Below are 26,025 nucleotides of genomic sequence, written 5' to 3' on the forward strand. Positions count from 1 at the left end.
CTTTCCTACAGGCAATTATGTCAGGTTGAAAGAGCAGCGGCAAAAAAGCCTTGTCATAGCAGCAGACAAGTTTTTGAAGCTGCTTGTGCCTCCAACGTCCCCCGAACAACAAGATGCAGGGTCCTTCAGAGGTTTGCAGCTGTGCATACGCCATCCTGTCGACCTCCTCTATCCACTTCACACAAGCAGAAACGGCTCCAGTGGGCCAAACATTACATGAAGACTGATTTCAAAACTGTTTTGTTCACGGATGAGTGCCGTGCAGCGCTCGATGGTCCAGATGGATGGAGTGGAGGATGGCTGGTTGATGGACACCCCACGCAAACACGGCTACAGCGCCAACAAGGAGGAGGTGGAGTAATGTTTTGGGCTGGAATCATGGGGAGAGAGATTGTCGGCCCCTTTAGGATCCCTGAAGGCGCTAAAGATGAACTCCATAATGTATGTGGATTTTCTCAAACAGCACTTCCTGCCATGGTTCAAGAAGAAGAACCGTGTATTTCACAGCAAGATCATTTTTCTGCATGATAATGCACCATCTCATGCTGCACATAAAACATCTGCATCTCTGGCTGATATGGGCATAAAAGGGGACAAACTTATGGTGTGACCCCCATGCTCCCCTGACCTCTACCCCATTCAGAACCTTTGGAGCATCATTAAAAGGAGTGTCTATGATGGCGGGAGGCAGTTCACATCTAAGCAACAGCTCTGGGAGGGTATTCTGTCCTCATGCAAAACAATTGAAGCAGAAACCATCCAAAACCTGACAAATTCAATGGACGAGAGAGTTCAGAAGCTCCTTTCGAACAAGGGGTCCTATGTGAAAATGTAACTTCACCTAGAATAAAGTTTTGAGTTGAAAACTGTTTGATTTCAGTTTCTAACAACCTGCTAATGCTTATAATTTCAAAAATGACCATTTTTTGGTCTTTATTAAAATGAAAAGGTTGATCGAAAAGTTTGGGGGATCTAAGAGTGTGGCAACCCAGTAGTCATGATTACTTCGAATTCTGACAATATGAGGGTCATGCTGCAGGTAGTGCAGCAAGAAGGCACTTATGTGTCTTGCGCATCTCGGAGCCCCAAAATTATTTTCCGGGCTAGATGCAGCTAAAAATTATTATTAATTTTAAATCTGGTGAAGCTTTAGTATAGATGGCCTAATAGGATCAGTGCTGCACACTGCTACAAAGCCCAAATTATTTTCCAGCCAAGATACAGATAAACATGATTAGTAATTTGAAAGCTTAAAACGGTTGGTAGGGTGATTTTAACCAATCATCAAGCTTTTACTCTCCCCAGGATGACACAGGGGTAGAAAAGTCGTTTCGGATCCATGATTTGTTCATCTTTATGAACGTGAGTCTGTCTACATTATCAGTGGAGAGCCGCGTGCGCTTATCTGTCAGCACACCACCAGCAGCGCTGAACACACGTTCAGACAGAACGCTGGCTGCGGGGCATGACAAGATCTCCAAGGCGTAAGTGGCTAGCTCCGGCCATTTATCCAGATTGGAAGCCCAAAAAGAGCAAGGGTCCAGTGACACAGTCATGGCTTCAATGTTTACTTGGAGATACTCCTGTACCATCGTCTCTAGGCGTTGACTATGTGTCAGACTTCTTGTCTCCTGTGGCCTTGCAAAGGATGGGCTAAAAAAGTGGTGAAATGATTCCGCAAAATTGATGTTACCAGCAGATACTGTGGTTCTGTTACGGTTTGAGTGCTGAACACTTGACGGTCCCACGGTTGGCAAGTTGGAACTGTGAGATTCACTACGTGCACCACTGGTATTTTGTGGAAAAGCACATGTAAGATTCTGCAACAGTCTCTGCTGATACTCCTGCATGCGTGCATCCCTTTCTATGGCAGGAATAATTTCTGCAAATTTACTTTTGTACCGGGGATCTAACAGTGTGGCAACCCAGTAGTCAGGATTATTTCTAATTCTCACAATTCGAGGGTCATGTTGCAGGTAGTGCAGCAAGAAGGCACTCATGTGTGTTGCGCATCCAGGAGCACCAAGTCCCTGTTGTGTTGGTGGCGAGGTAACAATCATGCTTCCTTCCTCTGTCCTCTCCCCCCAACCTCGCACAACAGAAATGTGATCAAGGTCTCCCTCATCTGATGAGTCTTCCATCAGTTCGTCCTCCACTTCTTCCTGGGCTCCTGCACCTTCCTCACTAGTTTGGCTGCTACCATGCGCCCTGGTAAAACCATCTCCCCCACCCTCACATGCCTGCCGCCTTGGTGCTGCCGACCGTCTGGACCTTGCAGATGTTAGCCCTTCCGCATACAACTCCTCCTCCTCTACTTCCTCCACCTCCTCTTGTGCCACCACCTGACTCCGAATTCTGTTTAACATGTGCTCCAGCATGTAAATCACCGGAATAGTCATGCTGATAATGGCATCGTCAGCACTAAACATCTTCGTCGCCATTTCAAAACTGTGCAGAAGGGTGCATAGGTCCCTGATCTGAGACCACTCCTCCAGCGTGATTTGCCCCACCTCTGGATCTCGTTGGCCCAGGCTATACGTCAGAACGTATTGCACCAGGGCTTGTCGGTGCTGCCACAGTCGCTGCAACATGTGCAGAGTTGAATTCCACCGGGTAGGCACATCGCATTTTAGCCGGTGAAGTGGCAGGCCCAACGACTTCTGTAGAGATGTAAGTCGCTGAGCTGCGGGATGCGAACGGCGGAAGTGAGCACACAGCGACCGTGCCCTCTGCAGAAGGCCATCTAGTCTGGGATAGTGGGCTAAAAATTGCTGGACAACCAGGTTCAACACGTGAGCCATACAAGGCACGTGTGTGACATTGCCCCGGCGAAGGGCCGCACCCAGGTTTGCAGCATTGTCGCACACGGCCTTCCCTGGTTTCAGGTCCAGTGGAGACAACCATTCATGAAATTGGTTCTCCAGAGCTGACCACAACTCCTCAGCTGTGTGACTCACATTTCCCAGACATTTCAATGTAAAAACCGCCTGATGACGTTGAGCCCTACTGCCAGCATAGTAAGGAGGTGTGCAGGATCCCTTCTGCGCAGTTAGAAAGCTTGTGGCATGACCAGACAGGCTTTGGGTGCAGGTGGAAGACCGAGAGGAGGTTGAGGAGGCAGAAGCAGTGGAGGAACTTTGAGATAAAGAGGATTGACGCACAACTCGTGGGGGCGGCAAGACTTGGACAGCAGCCCCTTGTCCTGCTGTCACCATAGTTACCCAGTGCCCAGTCAGCGACATGTAACGCCCCTGTCCATGCCTACTCGTCCAAGTGTCTGTGGTGAAATGCACCCTGTCACACACAGAGTTTCTCAAAGAAGCGGTGATGTTGTGTGCGACATGCTGGTGGAGCGCAGGCACACCTTTCTTTGAGAAGTAGTGCCGACTGGGCATCTGGTACTGGGGCACTGCGACGGACATAAGGTCTCGAAAATCCTCTGTGTCCACCAGGCGGAAAGGCAGCATTTCTGTAGCCAAGAGCTTGCAGATGGTGAAATTCAACCTCTTAGCTTTCTCATGGCTAGGAGGAAATGGTCTTTTACTTGTCCACATCTGAGGGACCGAGGGCTGGCTATTGTGCTTAGACGGGGTTGATAAGGGTGTCCCCGGCAAACTGCCGGTCTGTGAGGAAGATGCAGGCGGACATGTTAGGTTGCCTTGATCCAAAGGTGGTGCTATCGATGTCGGACAGCGCTCAACACCAGCTGGTGTTACCACCTCCAAAGAAAATGATGACCTGCCAATCACGCTGGCTGTTGCGGGTAAAGAGGTGGCAGGTCTGCGCCCCAAAACAGGTGTGACTGCTGTCCCCCCAGTCACAGAGGATGAAGAGGCCGCGGATGCACAAGATGTGGCAGACGGTGGTTGGCTAGGCCGCATTGTAGCACACTGAGCTTCCCACTGCAACTTATGCTTCATGTCCATGTGCCGGTTCATGCATGAAGTACTCAAACTATGTATTTTTTGGCCTCTACTTAGCTTTTGCTGACAAATGTTACAGATAACACGAGTTGGGTCATCTTTATCGATCTGAAAAAATGCCCAGGCTATGCAAGGCTTAGCACCCATGCGACCTGAAGAGCCACCACGACTTGTGGTGAGAGGCAGAGTTGTGTTTGAGGATGCAGTTGTTGACGTGCTTCCAGTACTACGTCTCTGTCCAGGAAGGCGCAACCTGACCTCGTCGTCACTAGCATCTTCCTCCACCTCCTCTGCTGACCTCATCTCTTGGCTGACTGTGGGTTGACAGTAAGTGGGATCTCCAACCTCATCATCATCACCCTGTGCGTTATCACACCCGTCGTCCTCAGAGCCAACCTGTTCCTGCCCTGACAAAAAACTAAAGTTGTCGCTCCAATCAGGTATTTGAGTCTTATCATCGTCTTCCTCATTGTCTTCACCAACAGGAGTTACAGTTTGGGAATGAGGGTCTACATTATGGTCAGAACCTTCTGCGTCTGGTCCTGGATCCGACTCATAAAGATTCTGGGCATCAGTGCAGATCATTTCCTCGTCTGGATTCACAGAAGCGCTGGAGTCGACCTCTGATTCCCAGGCTATAGTATGAGTAAACAGCTCTGCAGACTCAACCATCTGTTCTACCTCATACTCAGACGGGCAGCTGGAGATTTTGGAGCTGTGAGGAAGCAAGTGCGATTGGGGTGACACCTTTGAGGACTGGAGTATTTGTGATGTTGAAGTTGATGTGGAGGAGAGCCCACTTAAAGGAGCACTTGATATCCGTTGAAGCACCTGCTGTTTTTGTGCCTCATCTGGAATTTGTAGCGATTGGCGTGGCCGTAAGAAAGGTATCTTATCACATTGTCCGCTAAAAGAAGTAGACATTTTAGTTTGGCTGGAAGATGGTCTTTCTTCTGCAGATGTTACTGTTGCTTTAACACCTACCCCACGGACACAACCTTTTTTCCCCTTCCCAACACGCCTATTCCCCTTTCCACCAGCAGCAGGCCTTTTTCCACTCATTTTGGTGGTTAACTAATTCACAACTCTGGAGTTGTTTGCACAAAAAAACAATGGATGGGAACCGAGCAGAGCTGAGTGGCCAAACTGTGGTATTAGGCCAAAACTATTGGCTGGGTTAGATGCAGAAAAAAATTATATTCAATTTGCAACCTGATGGAGGTCAGTATAGATGGACTAATAGAGAAAGTCCCACACACTGCTAGAAGGCCAAATATTTTTTCAGAGCTAGATGCAGATAAAAATTATTTTTAATTTGCAACCTGATGGAGGTCAGTATAGATGGACTAATAGAGAAAGTCCCACACACTGCTAGAAGGCCAAATATTTTTTCAGAGCTAGATGCAGACCAAAAATTATTTTTAATTTGCAACCTGATGGAGGTCAGTATAGATGGACTAATAGAGAAAGTCCCACACACTGCTAGAAGGCCAAATATTTTTTCAGAGGTAGATGCAGAAAAAAATATATTCAGTTTGCAACCTGATGGAGGTCTGTATAGATGGATTAATAGAACAAGTCCCACACACAGCTAGAAGCCCAATATTTTTTCAGAGGTAGATGCAGAAAAAAATATATTCAGTTTGCAACCTGATGGAGGTCAGTATAGATGGACTAATACAACAAGTCCCACACACAGCTAGAAGCCCAATATTTTTTCAGAGGTAGATGCAGAAAAAAATATATTCAGTTTGCAACCTGATGGAGGTCTGTATAGATGGATTAATAGAACAAGTCCCACACACAGCTAGAAGCCCAATATTTTTTCAGAGGTAGATGCAGAAAAAAATATATTCAGTTTGCAACCTGATGGAGGTCAGTATAGATGGACTAATACAACAAGTCCCACACACAGCTAGAAGACCAATATTTTTTCAGAGGTAGATGCAGAAAAAAATATATTCAGTTTGCAACCTGATGGAGGTCAGTATAGATGGACTAATACAACAAGTCCCACACACAGCTAGAAGCCCAATATTTTTTCAGAGGTAGATGCAGAAAAAAATATATTCAGTTTGCAACCTGATGGAGGTCAGTATAGATGGACTAATACAACAAGTCCCACACACAGCTAGAAGCCCAATATTTTTTCAGAGGTAGATGCAGAAAAAAATATATTCAGTTTGCAACCTGATGGAGGTCTGTATAGATGGATTAATAGAACAAGTCCCACACACAGCTAGAAGCCCAATATTTTTTCAGAGGTAGATGCAGAAAAAAATATATTCAGTTTGCAACCTGATGGAGGTCTGTATAGATAGATTAATAGAACAAGTCCCACACACAGCTAGAAGCCCAATATTTTTTCAGAGGTAGATGCAGAAAAAAATATATTCAGTTTGCAACCTGATGGAGGTCAGTATAGATGGACTAATACAACAAGTCCCACACACAGCTAGAAGCCCAATATTTTTTCAGAGGTAGATGCAGAAAAAAATATATTCAGTTTGCAACCTGATGGAGGTCTGTATAGATGGATTAATAGAACAAGTCCCACACACAGCTAGAAGCCCAATATTTTTTCAGAGGTAGATGCAGAAAAAAATATATTCAGTTTGCAACCTGATGGAGGTCAGTATAGATGGACTAATACAACAAGTCCCACACACAGCTAGAAGCCCAATATTTTTTCAGAGGTAGATGCAGAAAAAAATATATTCAGTTTGCAACCTGATGGAGGTCTGTATAGATGGACTAATACAACAAGTCCCACACACAGCTAGAAGCCCAATATTTTTTCAGAGGTAGATGCAGAAAAAAATATATTCAGTTTGCAACCTGATGGAGGTCAGTATAGATGGACTAATACAACAAGTCCCACACACAGCTAGAAGCCCAATATTTTTTCAGAGGTAGATGCAGAAAAAAATATATTCAGTTTGCAACCTGATGGAGGTCTGTATAGATGGATTAATAGAACAAGTCCCACACACAGCTAGAAGCCCAATATTTTTTCAGAGGTAGATGAAGAAAAAAATATATGCAGTTTGCAACCTGATGGAGGTCAGTATAGATGGACTAATACAGCAAGTCCCACACACAGCTAGAAGCCCAATATTTTTTCAGAGCTAGATGCAGAAAAAAATTATATTCAATTTGCAACCTGATGGAGGTCAGTATAGATGGACTAATAGAATGATGCTATGCCCAAAAGATTTTACTTCACTAGGTGCAGTAAAAAAATTGGTATTCTATACACAGGTGGTATATCTTGCAACACAGATAGGCTACTCCACTGACTAACACACTCTGCAATAGGCCAAAAAGGGTTAGCTTTGCTAGATTCAGCCAAATGCTGTGAAAAAAACTTGCACAGCACTGGCACAGACCTGCCTGGCAAAAACTGATAGGAACTGATGTAACCTAGTCCTGAAAAGGACTGCAATTACAATTAGTCTTTACTCCCACAATCTATCTATTTAAGAGCACAGACCTGCCTGATAAAAGTCGTAGGAAATGCTGTAACCTAGTCCTTAAAAGGACTGCAATCACAACTATTCCCTACTCCCAAGCTATCTGTAGATTTGTGCGAAAATTGGCTTGAAATTAACAAGGTATAGCGCACACAGCAACAGCGGTGCCGTCTAACACGCAGCTGCAGCAGTGAGAAAATGGTGGCGATGGGGAAAATGGCTTGGTCTTATAGGGCAAGGACATGTGACATACACTGCCAATGACACATGCCCTTGCTTGTGTGAAAAAAAGCACTTTGTTCCATGTGTGCGCTGCTGATAGGCTGACAGATTGCACCTCCCCACTGTAAATGCGGGAAAGAGAAAAAAAAAATGGAGATCTTCATTGTTCCTGCAGAGATCCATCCCCTGCCCCTCCCCCCACCCCGCTGTACACTCAAACTGCGTATTAACATTAATTTTCATCATTACTGAGAAAAAATCCAGTTATGATTTTGGTGCACGAACAGTTATCGAACATAACCTCGAACAGCCGAATTTTTCTCAAATTGTTCGTGTTCGCCGAACGGCTCGAACACCGCCCAAAACAGCTCGAATTTGAGATTGGCGAACAGTTCGAGCAGAACAACGCTCATCTCTAGTTACTAGGGTATTTTTCTTAATTCCTGTTGAAAAATTATATTTAAGTGACTTCCAAACCACTTCTGTTTTTAAGTCTATTTGTCTGTGATTAGCTGCATTGATTTCAGAACATACTCATTTGGAGTACTGATGATGGCAGTGAAAGGCTTAGTTCATCTACTGTGTCTCACTAACTCTGGGGATAATCCGATTGCAGGAAATTGTTCTGATAAGCACAACACTCAGAGGGATACACAGATGCTGACACTCTCAGTGCTATTGACGCGCCCCTGGGCCTGTGTCGCGCTGCGTTGCGCACGCGGGAGCTTACCCGGAGCCGGATCTGTTTAGGGTTGTAGTCTCGTGGCGGTGACCCGGTCCGTGCCCAGGGAGTCAAACTGGACGGCAGTCTGTTAGCGGTAGAAAATGGTTGATGACTACGCCACCCGTTGAATGCAGCCAGGGGGCTGCTGCTGCAGGGCAGACCGCTGAGGCCGGTGGAAGGATGGTGCAGCGTGATAGTATAACCCCCAACGGGAGGGGTATGGCCTCAGGGCAGCCGACGTGGATGATGGGGGTAGCAGGAACCACTCAGAGACGGTATGGTAGCGTTCAGGGTCTTTACTGGTAACAACGATAGACCCTCCCGGAGTACTTGCTAGCGAACGGGGCCTGGTCAGTCCTTGAGCAGATGGGATCTCCCCTGGCCAGGCGTAGTTGTAGGCCTCCCAAGCTGACTGTACTCTTCTGGCTACCTTGCTAGAAGCTGATGTAAGTAGCCCACGTCCCTGAGTGTACCGTGTGGTACTCACCCGTATGGCCGGTGACTCGGGGCCTTCGGGCTTCTGGGCCAGGGGACCTGAAATCCCCTGCCTGACGGATTCTGCTGCTGGGTAGGAGTTAGTCCCCACAGCCTCGGACTCCGGGTCCGGTAAAGAATCTTCTTAGTCAGGGCGAGCTCTTTAGCTGCCAGCCCCTGACTCCTTGTGACTCTGCTGCTTCCTATGCTGCTCTTGTCTCTACTCTTCCTGGACTCACTAACCCTGCCTCAGCCCCGGGTTTATACAGGGGAAGTTCTTCCCCTCCCAAGGCTGGGCAGGAGGTGTGGCATGCACAGGATCCCTGACCAAAGGACCTCCCACCTGCTCTCAGACGTAATATCTCTATCACTGTGACAACCAGACCCCTGGGGTGTCACACTCCCCCCTAGTGAAATTTAGTACTCCGGGACTAAACACTTTTTAGAAAAATATAACAAGGTATATCAAAGAACAATAAAATACAATAAGGAAACACAATAAGATGGTCACGGATGTCCGCAACCGGGTGCAGTCTTTGAAGAAAAGCAAAGGTGTCCATTTCACCAACACAGGGAGACGTAACCAGGTAGGGGTCTGTCCTACCCCGAGTCCTTAACAGTCTCTAGTCCATCCTGGGTTACGCTCCAACTATATACAAAGGATTCCCGGTAAATCCACCGAAGACTCCTAAAAACAACTAGAAACACAAAATTACACACAAGCAACAATAAACAGGTAAACATTGTAAAACAACTTAAACATTTAGATCCTCCAACGTGCGGGTAACTGGCCTCTAGTGGCCCTAGTGGACCTACGGAGCTGACTGTCTGGCCCTGAACTACAGGGTGTAGGAGCTGTCAAGGGTAAACTGGGCAGCTGTCTACCGGCTCTTTGTCTCACTAGGGGTACGGCAGGCTCACTATAAGCAGAGGGTGGATTCTCCTGTTCCGCTTGGGTGGAGTCTTCTGCCTCCTGGACCGGCTGCTCTTCCAGCTCTACCCGTTGCTCCGTAGGTTCTTGGGATGATGGTTGGAGGAAGGTGAGTACGGGTACCACAACTGCACCATTGACTTGAGTCCAAGACCGAGGGAAGTCCCCGAGCACGGTACTAACCATATCTTCCCTTTCTTCCACGGGTCGATGGTCTTCCTGTTCCTCCTCAGGGTTCCTCAGTTGTTCGGGGCACTTCTTCAGGTGGTCCCGGGATACAATGGCTGTGGTTTCCCCTCCGTCTTTACTGATGGTACAGACCTTCGGGTTCTCGTGGCTTGAGGGCAGTACGGTGTACGGGTCCTTCTCCCACTGGTCGTCCAACTTGTGGAGCCGTCTCTTCCTCTTCAAGACCTGCTCTCCGGGTACCAGGGGAACAGCGGGAGCATACTGGTTGTAAGTCTTCTCTTGTCTTTCCCTAGCCTGACAGAGACTTCGCTCCACGCTCTCCTGTACTTTCCGGTACTGCTGCTGCCTCTCTGTGTCCCAGTCCGTTTCTGGTGAAGTGTCCTCGGGCGTCAGGACTCCCATTTCCAGGTCAACAGGTAACTTACCAGGTCTTGCCCTCATTAGGTAAGCCGGGGTACAGTTGGTGGAACCTACCGGGATGTGGTTGTATAGGTCCACCAGATCGGGCAACTTCTCAGGCCACAGACTGCGTTCTTCCAGGGGCAACGTTTTTAGAAGATCCATTACCACCTGGTTCATTTTCTCACAAAGTCCATTAGTTTGCGGATGGTAGGGTGTCGTCCTTATCTTCCGGCAGCCATACAGATTGCAGAATTCCTGGAAGACCTCCGCTTCAAAGGCAGGTCCCTGGTCCGTCAGCACTTGGTCCGGGTACCCGTGTGGACGGCAAAAGTGCTGCTGGAAGGCTCTAGCTGCTGTTCGAGCCGTTAAGTCCTTGACGGGGACGACAACCAGAAACCGGGAGTAATGATCCACGATGGTTAACGCGTAGACGTAGCCACTTCTGCTGGGGGTCAGTTTTACATGATCCAAGGCTACCAGTTCCAACGGTTGCCGGGTGACGATGGACTGCAGGGGAGTCTTCTGGCTGGCCCGGTCCTTCCTTCTCAGATTGCACGGGCCACAGTCTCTGCACCACTTCTCGATGGTTCCCCTCATGCCTACCCAGTGGAACCGCTCGCGCAGCAGGAACTCCAGCTTTTTCCACCCGAAGTGTCCAGCTCCGTCGTGGTATGCCTCCATCACCATGGCTGCGTCTCTTCGTGGCACCACTACTTGCCAGAGTAGTTCATGCGTCCTGGAGTTAACCATTCTGCGGCACAACTTCCCCTTGTAAAGGAACAGTCGACTCTTCTCTGCCCATAGTTGTTTGGCTTCCTCTGGAGCGTCTGATTCCAGGCTAGCCTCCGGGCGAGTCAGCATCTCCTTCACCAGTCGGACGGCAGGGTCGCTGTCTTGCGTTTCCGCCCAGTTGTAGTGAGGTAAGGGGTTCAACGTAGCAGCCTGCTTACCCGGTGGGAATACTGGATAGTCCCATGACGGTGGAACGCAGGGAGTTCAACTTCTTCCAGTCCCTCCGGATCTTCTCCTCCGTCCGGCAGGTTGGGCATCCTGGACAGGGCGTCCGCGTTGGTATTGGAGCGCCCTGCCCGGTATTTAATTGTGAACTCGTAGTTGGACAGACGGGCCATCCACCTCTGCTCCAGGGCACCGAGTCTTGCCGTGTCCAGGTGTGTCAGCGGGTTGTTATCCGTGTATACGGTGAACCGGGAAGAAGCGAGGTAATGCCTAAAGCGCTCGGTGACTGCCCATACCACGGCCAGGAACTCTAGCTTAAATGAGCTGTAATTTTCGGGGTTCCTTTCGGTGGGTCGCAGTTTTCGGCTGGCATAGGAGATTACTCGTTCTCTCCCCTGCTGAATCTGGGACAGTACGGCTCCTAGCCCGATGTTACTGGCGTCGGTGTAGAGGATGAAGGGCTGGCTATAGTCCGGGTACGCCAAGATTTCATCCCCCGTGAGGGCCATCTTCAGCTGGCGGAAGGACTCTTCTTCTAGCTTTTCCCATTTGAAGGGCGGCTTCTGGTTCTTGGCCTTCCGGGACTGGCCTATCAGGAGGTCCTGCATAGGTGCTGCCTTTTTGGTGAAACCGGGAATAAACCTTCGGTAGTAGCCTACCAACCCTAGGAACTGCCGCACTTCTTTTACGCTGGAGGGGCTTGGCCATCCCTTAATTGCGGTGATCTTATCGGGGTCGGGAGCCACTCCGTCAGCGCTCACCACGTGTCCCAGGTATTGCACCTTTGGTTTCAGGAGGTGACACTTGGAGGGTTTCACCTTTAGGCCGTAACTCGCCAGAGCTTCGAACACCTCCGCCAGGTGTTTCAGGTGGTCCTCATAAGTTTTGGAGTATACGATGACATCGTCCAGGTACAACAGGACCGTCTCGAAGTTTCTGTGGCCCAGACAGCACTCCATTAATCGTTGGAAGGTTCCTGGGGCGTTGCAGAGTCCGAACGGCATGCAGGTGAACTCGCTAAGTCCCATCGGGGTGGTGAATGCGGTCTTCTCCCGGTCCGCCTCTGCTACAGGAACCTGCCAGTACCCGCTAGTGAGATCCAAGGTAGAGAAGAAGTTAGCAGATCTTAAAGCAGCCAATGACTCCTCTATCTTTGGTAAGGGGTACGCATCCTTGTGTGTGATACGGTTGATTTTCCGGTAATCTACACACATCCTCATGGTGTTGTCTTTCTTTTTGACTAAAACTAGTGGGGCTGCCCAGGGGCTACAGCTATCCCGGATTACCCCAGCCTCCTTCATGTCTCTAAGCATCCCCTTGGCGTGTTGGTAATGTGCAGGGGGTACGGGTCGATACCTCTCTTTTATGGGAGGATGATCTCCCGTGGGGATGCGGTGTTCTACCCCCTTGACTCGCCCGAAGTCTAACGGGTGTTTACTAAACACTCTCTCATACTCTTGAACCACCCGATAGACTCCTTGTTTCTGGTGTGAGGGAGTGGAGTCAGTACCCAGATGTAGTTGCTGACACCAGTCCTCCATGTCTTTCTTAGAGCCGTTACCTTCCTCCGGGTGAGATGGAGGCAAGGGTTCCACAGATTGTATAGAATTTTGATTAGTGGTATATAATTTGGCTAGCGTGGCATACCGGGGCAGGTACACTTCCCTCTCCCCGATATTTATTATGCGAACGGGCACCCTCCCATGGCGTACATTGACCACCCCCCGTGCTGTCAAAATGGTGGGCCTACTGTCTGAGTAAACTGGTTCTACCATTGCCTGGTAATCTCTACCTCTCAGACCAATAGCTGCCCGGCACCAAATCATCATTTCACTTTTTGGGGGCATGGCAATAGGAAAAGGGTCACACATTCTTACGCTACCAATCTCACCGCCGGAGAGTTCCACTTGTTGCCGTTGCATCAGTGCCCGGATCTCTTTCTGGAGCACCCGCTGCTCGCCGGAGCTGGCATTCTTGGCAACCTGCTGTAAAAGGAAAATCACCTCTGCAAGACAATTTTCAATTACATTAGTTCCTAGAGTTATTTTTGGGTGACTCTCATGTTTGTCAATATCTACAATGATCAGTCCCTGTGCGGCCAGTTCGACTCTACCAATTTTGATGGTCACCTCTTTAAATCCGATCTGTGGCACGGGCTGACCATTGCTGGCGATGATACTCAAGTCGTCGTCAGGGTAGCGGGTAATATCCGAGTCATTCCAGTACTGCTTGAAGAGCACGTACGGGATGGTGGTGACCTGTGACCCGGTGTCCAGTAGGGCACTCATGGGAATGCCATCCAGTACCACAGGCAAGACTGGACGTCCTCCCACATATCTGTCGCGCCAGTTCGATGGGCCTGGTGATCTTTTTCCTGGGGGTTGGCCCTCTACCCCAGGTTGTGCCCGTTTAAAGAACAGTACCTTTCCATATGTCCGGGTTGATTGCAGCGGCGGCAGATGGGTCGTCCGTCCTCGCTGTATCGGTCACTGGGTCTTCCTCTGGCCGGTGGGGTCCTCCTTGGTCAACGCCACGGGATGTCCTCCGGTCCGGATGCCAGCTGGATCTTCCCTGGAGTGGAAACCTGTAAAGACTGCACAGTTCGGGTTAGCGCAGCAACGCTTTTAGCTAGCTCTTGGACCTGATGGTGTAGGTCTGGAGCCGGGTCATTGTCCAAAGCCTGCGCATCAGCTCCCACAGGCCCTGCTGACAAGGGCGCCGCCTCCTGGTAGTAAGTGGTAGTGGGGCGTCTGTGGGTCACAACGCCACCTGGTGCCGGTTCTCGGAGCACCCGGATGGCTCTGTCCTTGAACTGTGCAAATTCTAGATGAGGGTCCTGTAAGGCCATTGCCCGCAACTGGGTGTGGTGGGCATTGCAATATAAACCCTCTATAAATTGTTCGGTCAACAGCCTGTCCTCGTTTCCCACTCCATTAGGGTCGGTCTGCTTAATGGCCCTCAGGGCCTCTTGTAGGTTGAGTGCATAGTCCCTTATACTCTCATGCGCTCGCTGCTTGCACCCGTAGAATCTAAGTTTAATCTCGGCTGAGGTGCGGGTATCAAAGGTGTCCTTCAGCCGGGTTAGTATCCCTGCGACAGTCTTCCTCCCAGGTGGCCAGGATTTTACTTCCCTTTTGGCTGCCCCAGTTAGTTGGGCCACCAGGATGCTCACTTTTTGCTCTTCTGTGAGGGGGTACACCTGGAAGAGGCTATCCAGCTTTTCTCTAAAGTCATGCAGGGTATGTGACTCCCCTGAGTACTGGGGTAGCCAAGCTGCTCCCGGGATATAGGGCATGGTGAAGGGCATAACTGCAACAGCGGTAGCGCTGGCGGGGGTTGAGGCAGTGGAGCTCTCCTCCGTATCCGACATCTTCCTCCCCCCTAGTGGACCGTGGCCTACCTTGCGATGATCCTGTTCCGTAGGCCGCGGCTCCGCAGTGGATCGTCAGGGTTGAGGACCTTCCGTCGCGCTCCTGTGACGTCGGCGTCTGCTGGGCTCCTTCCAGGACCTTACGCAACGTCCGGACGTGAGGCGGGGCTTCAGTTCTCGCGCGCTTTCGGAGTCCACGCCCCTCTTCTTCCCGCGCGGCGTCCTCAAGATGGCGTCCAATGGCGGGAAAACTCCACGGATGGCGGGAAGAAGGCTGAAGATGGCGCCGGATGGCGGGAAACTTCACCGATGGCGGGAAGAAGGCTGAAGATGGCGCCGGATGGCGGGAATCTTCACCGATGGCGGGAATCTTCACCACTGGTAAGTTTGAACAGTCTTTGCTTTTCAGGCACGCAGTACCCGGTGGTTGCGGGCACGTGATCCTGCCGACTACGCCAAAGTTGACGCGCCCCTGGGCCTGTGTCGCGCTGCGTTGCGCACGCGGGAGCTTACCCGGAGCCGGATCTGTTTAGGGTTGTAGTCTCGTGGCGGTGACCCGGTCCGTGCCCAGGGAGTCAAACTGGACGGCAGTCTGTTAGCGGTAGAAAATGGTTGATGACTACGCCACCCGTTGAATGCAGCCAGGGGGCTGCTGCTGCAGGGCAGACCGCTGAGGCCGGTGGAAGGATGGTGCAGCGTGATAGTATAACCCCCAACGGGAGGGGTATGGCCTCAGGGCAGCCGACGTGGATGATGGGGGTAGCAGGAACCACTCAGAGACGGTATGGTAGCGTTCAGGGTCCTTACTGGTAACAACGATAGACCCTCCCGGAGTACTTGCTAGCGAACGGGGCCTGGTCAGTCCTTGAGCAGATGGGATCTCCCCTGGCCAGGCGTAGTTGTAGGCCTCCCAAGCTGACTGTACTCTTCTGGCTACCTTGCTAGAAGCTGATGTAAGTAGCCCACGTCCCTGAGTGTACCGTGTGGTGCTCACCCGTATGGCCGGTGACTCGGGGCCTTCGGGCTTCTGGGCCAGGGGACCTGAAATCCCCTGCCTGACGGATTCTGCTGCTGGGTAGGAGTTAGTCCCCACAGCCTCGGACTCCGGGTCCGGTAAAGAATCTTCTTAGTCAGGGCGAGCTCTTTAGCTGCCAGCCCCTGACTCCTTGTGACTCTGCTGCTTCCTATGCTGCTCTTGTCTCTACTCTTCCTGGACTCACTAACCCTGCCTCAGCCCCGGGTTTATACAGGGGAAGTTCTTCCCCTCCCAAGGCTGGGCAGGAGGTGTGGCATGCACAGGATCCCTGACCAAAGGACCTCCCACCTGCTCTCAGACGTAATATCTCTATCACTGTGACAACCAGACCCCTGGGGTGTCACACTATCATTTGTACTCCAAATAAGCATGATCTGATAAAAATGCAGCTTTTTATCAGATCTGAGGGAAAAGCAGTGGTTTGGAATCCTCTAGCATTAAGTTTTTCACAGGAATAAAGACAAATCCCTTAATAAAGTGGTTTTCAAAGTTTAATAACTTTCCATGCTATACAAAATTACTTAAAAAATGAAAGTTAAATTATTCTTTAAATTTGTGTTTTCAAATGACAAAACAAAGTTATATTTTTGGATGAATTAAGTACATGTACTGTACAGCAATAGCTATTATGGATGTAGTTTCTTCAGATTTCTTTAACTTGTTTATGAGCAATGTTTGTCATGGATAAAAGAATATTTTTAGATTTGTCTGTGTACCTCAAAATGTTCAATTTGTACTGTGTTTGCGAATTACAGATGTCTTCAATGTGCTCTGAAGTAGGTTAGCAAGAACGAAGGAACAGGGAGAGGAGAGAAACACGTGCCTGTATGATCAGGCGATGAATATTATTTTTTTTGTAGTCTGTAATCCTGGATCATTGGGGGCATCAACTGCATAGGTTAAGAATTACCGCAGTTTGTACTGGAAAAAAATGACTTTCTTGCATACTAACAATTTTCTTCCAACTTTTAGACCACGATGTCCTGTCTTTTGATGGCGATGACCTAATTTCCTACCAGTTTAGAAGAAAGACCAATCGGACTTTACAGGATGATATTTCTTTCAATTTTAAGACATTGGAGAAAGATGGGGTGTTGATGCATGCGGAGGGCTCACAAGGAGACTACATTACTTTGGAGCTTCAGAAGGCGCAGTTGATTTTCCGTATCAGTCTGGGTAAGTAGATCATTGATCTCAGTTTTTCACTGTATTGACTATTTTATATATTCATATACATTATTCCGTAATTGGGCATTGACAGAATTACTGATTTTCTCCCTGAATATTACAATATGATTATGTGGCATAAACTCCCTGCTTTACTGTATGTTATTACTTCGCCTAACAGGAAACAGCCCTCTCCAATCTGTAGATAGTCACACGGTTACCATACTGGGAAGCCTGCTAGATGACCAGCACTGGCACTCAGTGCGTATCCGGCGGAATTTACGCAATCTCAATATCACATTGGATGGAGAAACACAAAGAATACGATGCAAAGGGCATTTTGACCAGCTAGATCTAGATAAAGAGGTAGGACTCAGCATTTTTTATTATTTTTGAACTTTGGTGGTACACAAACTTAGGTCCTATGTATAGTATTATTCATCACACAATAGGTGATGGTTACGGGTGTTTCTAAATACCTTGTGTACTTCTTTTTTATTCTTTCTGATGTGGCTTCTATAATTCCCAGTCTTCTCTTCAAGTACAGGGTTATTCACTCTCTACTTTACCCCGGAAACATTGCTGTAACTTCTAAAAGAGACAATCTATCATACTGAAATTTGGACTGTACATACCTTGGTTCATGAGAAACTGATGTTTTAAAGCAGGTGTTGATAATGTCCACCGTTTGCATCCAAACACGCGCCATTCCATATTGTTGAATGTATTCTGCAGAGCTTCTGGTTTCATTGCCTGAATTTCTCACTGTATGTTAACCGAAGTTCCGGTAATGTTCATGGCTTGTTACTGTACACCCGACCTTTCAAATGGCCCCAAAGGAAAAAATCCAGCATGTAGTCCTCCCCTCTAGATCACTGCTCCAGTGATAGCCAAAGAAAATATATGGGGACAAGTTAATATTGCTTCGGGATATATTGATAAACTGACTAGTACACCTGCGCACAGTCCGCAAAAGAGAGGATGATAGATCCGTCAGTCATGGTGAAGGATTCTGGAGGTGGAAAAGGGTAGACGTGTGGTCAAACACTGTGATGAGAGCCAGCATTAGAGCGCCTTATCTCAAAGACAAATGTTTTCTCTGCCTCATTGCAAAACTACAGAGGTCAGGAGAGACCAGAAATATTTCCTCTGTAGCTTTGCAGTGATTTCATGGAGGCAGCACGAACATTTGTTTTTGAGAGACGCCACTGTCCGAGGCACTGTCAGTGCTGGATCTCATGGAGAAAGCTGACAGGCATTTTATTCTCTTCTTTAAATGAAGATATGACTGGGAATCAGACTAACTTGTATCAGAACTCCTTCTCTATCATCCCTTTGATCAGTAGGTGTTTTCCATGTATTTTCTCACTCAGGAGAATTTTCTCTACAGTTGGGCAGAAAAAAAGTCTTCTCGTGTAAAATTGAGAAGGGTGTGACTTTTCCAAGCCTAGATACTAAAGAGATAGGCGCTATAAATCTCTCCTTAGGATCTACTCTTGTCTTTGGCAAAGATGAATGCAAACCCATAACTGGAACAGCAAGATGTCTCATCAGAGACAACTATTTATTAGGAGAGCAAAGGTAAGGATCGATTCCACTTATGGCTGATTTTGCCAAGGAAAGATGTGACTGGTTGTGGTCAAATGCAATATTACATCCAGCCCTCCATGTGAAATTTGTGCATGGATTAGGCTAGCCAAAGCGTGTTCTGCTGCTTGTTGGCAGGTCTCTGATCTGGTTCACAAAAGTAGTAGTTTCCTTCTCTTTGACAAAAATGGGTTGTCACGAGAAAAGTTGTGGAATTCTGGAAATCACAGAATGGATAAACATGTTAATGAAATGCCATTGAAGAAAAAACAGGAACAAAATTTGAAAAGCATCTGCATTTATTCAGTGTCAAGTATGAGCACCACATGCCAAAATCACTGTACTTAAAGTATATCTGTCAGGAGGTTCAAACCTCCTAAGTAGAGATGAGCAAACCCAAACCTTAAAGTTCTCCGAACACGGACTTCTCGCAGAAGTCCGTTTTAATGTTCGAAGTTCCGGTGAAAGGAGAGAGAATTTCTCAGGTCCAAAGTTCGGGTCCTCATGAAGTTCAATGGGGTTCAGATTCATATTCGGGTAAACTTCCACGGGTCCGCTCATCCCTACTCCTAAGCCATCTACATGGGCATGCAGGTCATACAAAGCTGAATAAAGTGATACTTTGATATCTGCAATCCGATGTTCTATTCCAGAGAAAGTCACTTTTTCTGATATGTAAATGAGCTGTTCAGGATTATGGGCCGGACACTGATCTGCATGAGACTCCACCTCTAGAGCTTATTTTAAATGAAAGGTGGAGTTACCAGTTATCATTTTATTCAACTTTCTATGATCTGCATGCCCATATAAACGGCTTAGGCGGGTTGAGCCTACTGGCAGATTTGCTTTAAACACCTTAGCAAGCTGTGTATTCCTGTGCATGGCTCTCATACTCAATACAGAATAAATTGAAATCTTTTGAATCCGATTCATCAAAGTGTTTTCCCCAGATTTCCAGAGTAAAACAGTTTGAAAAGTTGCAATACATTTGCGGAACTCGAAGTTACACAAAAATTTTGCAACTTTTGGTGTTTTCATGTCAGCTCTCCTAAACTGGGAGGAACTGGGGCGGGACAGAGCATGACGAAGCCCGTCCCATAATTTCATCAAAATTTGTAGCGCACAGCAGTGATAAGATGTGCCAAATTAATTGAGTGGCGTGCGCCTCTTAATGAGTTAGACACATCTTATTCCTCCATGTCCATCATGAATTGAGCCCTTTGTTTCCATTTTATCATTATTTGCAGATCGATAATTTCATGACTTTTCCTTCTTGGTGTTACAATTTAATAGTTGACGAGTGTATGTATGGCTATTAGTTTCTAGCTCACATTGACTCAGGCCTGTATTTTTAGGGTTCTATTTTTATATTTGCAGATATTTTTCGCTGGCATTTTACATGAAGGTAAAACCATCACTTACAAGCAGAACTTCCGCGGCTGCCTTGAGAACATTGTTTTTAATAAAGTGCACATCGCTGATCTGGCAAGGAGAAATAAATCATCTATTCGCTTTGTGGTGAGCATTTACATGGGTATTACTTGGACTTGTTATGAGGAATAGTCAGCTAAAGCAACAACATGCATCTCTTTCTTGTTTAGGTCATAAATTAATTTTGTTTTCTACACTGTGTGCAGAATTATTAGGCAAGTGAGTATTTTGACCATATGATCATGTTTATGCAGATTTTCCAACTCCAGGCTGTATGAACTTGAATGCTTATTGGATGAGGCATATCAGGTGATGTGTATTTGTGTAATGAGGGGGTGAGGCCTAAGGACACAATTCCCTTGATTCTGAAAAGTCAAAAATTGTTAAGTCTTACATAGAGATGTAGCACTCTTGGAATTGCTAAGATATTGTTGTGTGATCAAAGAACATCAAAAGTTTTGTTGCAAATAGTCAACAGGGTCGGAAAAAAAATGTTGAGAAAAAAAGACGCACATTAACTATCAAAGATTTGAGAAGAATAAATGAGAAGTGACCAGGAAACCAGGAAGCCATTATCCTCCAGTGCTGTCATATTCCAGAACGGCAACCTCCCTGGAGGCCCAGAAGCACAAGGTGTTCAGTGCTCAGAGACATGGCCGAGGTAAGGGAGGATGAAACCCGACCACCAGTGAACAAAACACAGAAGTGGAAACGTCAAGACTGAGCAAAGAAATATCTGAAGACAGAATTTTCAAAGGTTTCATGGATTGATAAGATAAGAGTGACTCTTGATAGACCAGGTGGATGGGCCTGTGGCTGAATCAGTAATGAGCATAGATCTCCACTTCAACTCAGACGCCAGCAAGATGGAGGTGGGGTACTGCTATGGACTGGTATTATTAAAGATGAGCTAGTTCAACCTTTTCAGGTTGAAGATGGACTCAAACTCAACTCCCAAACCTACCATCAGGTTTTAGAAGACACTTTCTTCAAGCATTGGTAGAGGAAAAAGTCTCCATCTTTTAAGAAAACCATGACTTTTATGCAGGACAATGCTCCATCTCAAGTCTCCACTGCTTTGCTGCCTTTAAAGGCCTTAAAGATGAAAGAATAATAACATGTCCCCTTCCTCACCTGACCTAAACCCTATTGAGAACTTACGGGCCCTTCTTAAATGGGATATTTACGGTGAGGAAAACAGTCACTTCTCTGATCAGTGTCTGGGGGGCTGTGGTTGGGCTGCCTAAAAAGTTGATCGTCAACAGACTATGAAACTGACAGACTCCATGGATGTAAGGCTTATTTATGACTGTTATTGAAAAGGTGGGGCTATACTGGTCGCTAAAATTTTTTTGGGGAAATGCCAGAAATGTATTTTTGTACATTTTGAATTGTTTGGTTATTATTCTCACTTTAACAGATGAAAATAAACAATGGATTTGGGAAAATTTAAATTTTTTCATTTAGTTGTATAACAATTCTGCACACATAAATATTCTCCTAAAAAAAGACAAAACCTCACTTTTACTTTCTTAAATATGTAGGTTTATTAACCTTTTGGATTGACCCACAGCACTATAGTTGTTTAAAAATAAAATTAATAATTTAAAATACAAATTGGCTAATAATTGTGCACACCGTGTATAAATATTATGATACTGCTGTTAGAGACTATGAATGTTACATTTTATAACAAGTAAATTATATAATTAAAAAAAAAATCCGCTTTTCAGAAAAAAGGAGACTAGCTATAGCTCAGATAGTACATGACAAACTGTAGGCCTCATTCAGGCTTTAGTCTCTGTGTCTGTGTACAAAAAAACTAGAACTGTTTTTCATCCGTGCGCTGATTTGATTTTAATCCACTTTGGGTCAGTAAGTCTGTTTTTATCTTCAGTGTGGCATTTGTTTTTTTTCGCATGCAAAAAAAGAATAAAACAAAAATGTCTAAGCTTTTACTACCTATTAGACAGTATAGACAGTAAAAAACCCTCAGTACTCAGAAGGCATCCAAGTGCTATTTTCATAGACCCATTCACCTGAAAATGTAACTGTGATCCTCAAATAAGCTTAAAATTGGTCATGTCTCCATTTTTTTTTTTCTAAAAGCGATTGGTCCTCAAAAAAATTAAAAAGGGACATGTGAATGTGACTATGGACTATAATAGGTATATGTACTATCTGTGAAAAACATGGGTAGGACATGTACAACAAATTCAACAGGTGAATGAGAACTTGCAATGAAAATACAAAATACTTCAACTACATAGTATATAGCAGTAGCAGAGATGAATACTTTTTCATGATAAACAAGAGGAGAGAAAATATCATCTGTACCCCAGAATAGCAAAGCAAAAGTACATAGCTAGAACATAAGCAGCAGCTCTCACTTCCTCCAGATGTATGTGAGTTCTCCAAAGGCGGGGCTGACAGACTACAGGGATGGCGTGACATAACAATGTTATGCCATCCCTTGGAGAGCCAGTGCCAACGCTGCTGGAATGGCCCCAACACTAAGGCTATATTCACACGTTGCGTTTTTGCTACGTTTTTTCTGCAGGCAAAACCTACCCTCTTGGCAGTAAAGAAGCTGCATTTTTCAGGATCCCAAAGTTCAGCTTTGCTTCCACCACAGAAAGCATGAACACAGGTCACCAATGCAAGATATATGTGAAACCATAAAACCATTTTTGGAAAAAAGGGCAATTTGATCAAATTATTTAGTGGAAAAAGATTCTCATGTCTGAAAAAATAGTGACTATTCTGAGAAAAAATGTTCATGAATTTATGAAAAAGAATACACACATTACAAGTGTAACAGTGGGGGGAAGTAAATTGGTCTGAAATAGTTAACCTAAGACATTGGCAGAGCATTGAGTTTGTAGGACACTGTTTACTTTCATACTTTGGTCAATCCTTGAGATGATCAGGTATTGTTGAATATCACACCTTGGTCACCCAATGTTTACTTTACACACATCACTAATTTAATTAAACTGAACTAATCCTAACTGCCATTCTCAAGTGATGAGACCAAAACAAGATGGTTTAAACTTGGGGAAAATCACAAAATAAATGCGTTTCACCTACTTCTGTACATGCTTTTTTTCACTAAAAACGCAGGAAAACCTGATACCTGTGGTTTTTGCTGCATTTTTGCTTTCTATTGGTGAAAAAACGCTGAAAGAAGTGACATATTGCAGTCAAAACGCAGCAGTTTTCCAATTCAGTCAAGTAAAAAACCCAATGTGTGTGCATGAGATTTCTGAAATCTCATAGCTTTTGATGGTACTGTAAAACGCAGCTTTTAATGTGCATAAATTTGCATAAAAAAACACAATGTGTGAACATAGCCTAAAGATGAGTATAAGTGTTATTATTTTACAAGGGGGGAAACATGAGGATTGAGAAGGGGTTGTCCGAGTAGTGTACAGTCCTTTTAAGCAGTTAGCTCAGATCGGGACACCCAGATGTCGGGGCAGGTCTTTAGATGCCATGTTTCACGAAACCCACAGAAGATGTAACAAATTCATTAAGAGGTATTTGCTTCTTAATTAATTTGGCGCATCTTTCAGCTGGCATACGACAGCGTAAAAAATCTACTCCAATCACAGACTTGAGTACATTTCTGTCATGATATATGCCGTTATGCTCTCTCCAGGCTAAGCACTACTTACTTTTAAAAAAGTTGGCAGACTTTATGGAGACTGGTGGAAGAATGTCGAAAGTTTTTCGGCAAAACCTGTTTGATGAATGTAAATAAGTATGTATGTAAATAAGTATGTAAATAACTCCAAAAAATTGCATCATCTTAAATTCTCGTAAAAAAAAGAATAATGAAAAAAATTAAGATATATAAAATTAGGAAGAGGTCGAGAGAAAAGAATAATAATATGGTGGTATGAAAATATCAATATGAAAGCATCACCCAGAGAAAAGGCACACGGCCGGTTTCACACATCCTGATATTTTCGGTACCGGAGAAACCAGTACCAGAGACATCCGTGTCCGTGTGCACATGTGTGGCACACGAGTGCCGCCCATGTGCTGCATCAGGAGCACATGTACCGGCACCTGGGAACAGTTAGCGCTGTTCCCAAGCGCCGGGTGCTGAAGGCTGCCCTCATCATTGTCTCCTGCCGGCGCTGCGATCAGCACCAGCAGGGAATAATGATGAGAGTAGTAGTCTGCTCCCGGTGTCTCTACCTGTAAAAGTAAGAATAAAATAAAAAATCCATATACTCACCTGTCCAAAGTGTCCCTCGCTGTAATCCATGCGACCGCTCAGCAGAGAAGCCGGGGATAATGACTCCTGCAGCGAGCGGGTCCCAGAGGTGCGCAGAGCTCAGTGAGTGACAGGACACCGCTTGCAGAGGGACACTTAGGACAGGTGAGTATATGTTTTTTTTTTACATTTTATTCTTATTTTTACAGGTGAAAACACCGGGAGCAGACTACTATTCTCATCATTGTCCCTGCTGGTGCTGATTGCAGCGCCAGCAGGGGACTATGATGATGGCAGTGTTCAGCACCCGGCGTTTGGGAACAGCGCTAACTGTACCACTGATTCCCAAACGCCAATACGTGTCACACGGATGGCATCCGTGTGCGGTACGTGTTTACACGGACCCATTGACTTGAGTGGGTCCGTTTGATCCTTGCTGCTGGCCGAAAATGGACATGTCTACATGTGGATCACAAGGACACACGGTCCGTGGAAATACACCGACATGTGCACAGGCCAATAGATTTGAATGGGTCTGCTTGTGTCAGTGTCTCCATTATGTGTGGAAACTGCCACTACACGTACCGGACACACTGACGTGTGAAAGAGCCCTTAGAAAAGCATAGCGGATTTCTTCTAAAAGCAGTGCCATAGCTGTCTGGTGTTTCTGGTATTGTAGCTTAGCCCCATTGAAGAGAATAAGGCTGAGTTGGAATACCACAATTACCATCGAAGACCACCACCAATTGCACTTTTGAAAACACAGACACCATGATGTTTAGCTCTGATAACCAATAACATATAAAGGACATCTTAGTAGATCTCCGGTATCTAAGTGATCACTTTTATAACTGCATTCAAGGGTGTATTTCATTTTTAAAGTGATTATCTCAAGTTGGACATTAGCCCTTATCCACAGGGGCTAACTTACTGAACTCTGGGGGTCTGACCATGGGGCCCCCACTGATCCTGAGGCTCTGAAAAGCCCAATCTAAATTGGAGCGGTGATCGATATCATGTGCACTGCCACTCCATTCATTCTTAATGGGACCACCATAGCCAAGCAGTGCACTCTATTGGTCTTTCTCACTCTCATTAAGAATGAATGGAGCGGAGATGTATGTGATCTACCACTGCTCGATTGAAGATCCCCTGTCCTCGGGATCGATGGGGGCCCCAGCGGTTGGACCCCCATCGATCAGGAAGAGATTGTAGCCGATAACTTTCTAACTTGATGCAGCTCAAACTTCAGCAACTTGACATTTAGGATCCTTGGCCATAGTGTACAAGGGTTGGCTGCAACTAGATTTTCAGATTATAGTTCTGTCATCTCAAAGACCAACTCTAAATTTATGTAAGACAACGTTGTGGTCTCTAATTTTACAAAACATACAAAATTGTAAATACTATTGAGCCAAGTAGAGTAGATGTAACTATCTTGGGTCACTTGGAAGTCATCTGAGTTAGGCAAGTGCTACATGGCGACATATATCACGCAACTCTGAAATCTTAGTGTCGCATTGCAACATCGCATCTATGATGCAATGATTACCTATTATGTTGTATTACGATCTGCCATTGCAACATAGATTGCTTCCAAATGTGTTGCATTTTAGTCACTGGTTGCAAGTCCCGTACTACACACTTACCATAGACTTCAATGCAAGTCAGTGACTTGTGGGTGATTTTTCATCTATTTAGGACAAAATCATAGCTCTAAAATAGTCATGCGACTGCAGACATATTGCACAGATGTTTTTCTGTCATGCATCATTTCTGAGAATTGCTGTCGTGCGATGTGTCGCCATATAGCCTGAGTTTGAGGGTATGTGCACACGATCTGGAGCCTCTGCGTGCTTATGCAGCGTTAAACCCGCAGCGGCCAGATGTTACAGCATAGTGGATGGGATTTGT

At 46.2% G+C, this 26,025-nt stretch overlaps 1 protein-coding gene across 1 annotated transcript in view; it reads left to right on the forward strand.

The window, feature by feature from the left end:
* Nucleotides 1-26,025, forward strand: part of CNTNAP1 (contactin associated protein 1) — a 143,387-nt gene that overhangs the window by 52,493 nt on the left and 64,869 nt on the right. Inside the window, exons 5-7 of the mRNA XM_073683594.1 lie at nt 16,674-16,877; nt 17,050-17,234; nt 19,833-19,973. Coding sequence (XP_073539695.1) covers nt 16,674-16,877; nt 17,050-17,234; nt 19,833-19,973 — 530 coding nt within the window. The remainder of the gene's footprint in view (nt 1-16,673; nt 16,878-17,049; nt 17,235-19,832; nt 19,974-26,025) is intronic.

Source organism: Phyllobates terribilis, unplaced genomic scaffold (genome assembly GCF_046119375.1).
Source record: "Phyllobates terribilis strain yellow unplaced genomic scaffold, ASM4611937v1 Scaffold_5__5_contigs__length_657084704, whole genome shotgun sequence".
NCBI classification, from domain to species: Eukaryota; Metazoa; Chordata; class Amphibia; order Anura; family Dendrobatidae; genus Phyllobates; species Phyllobates terribilis.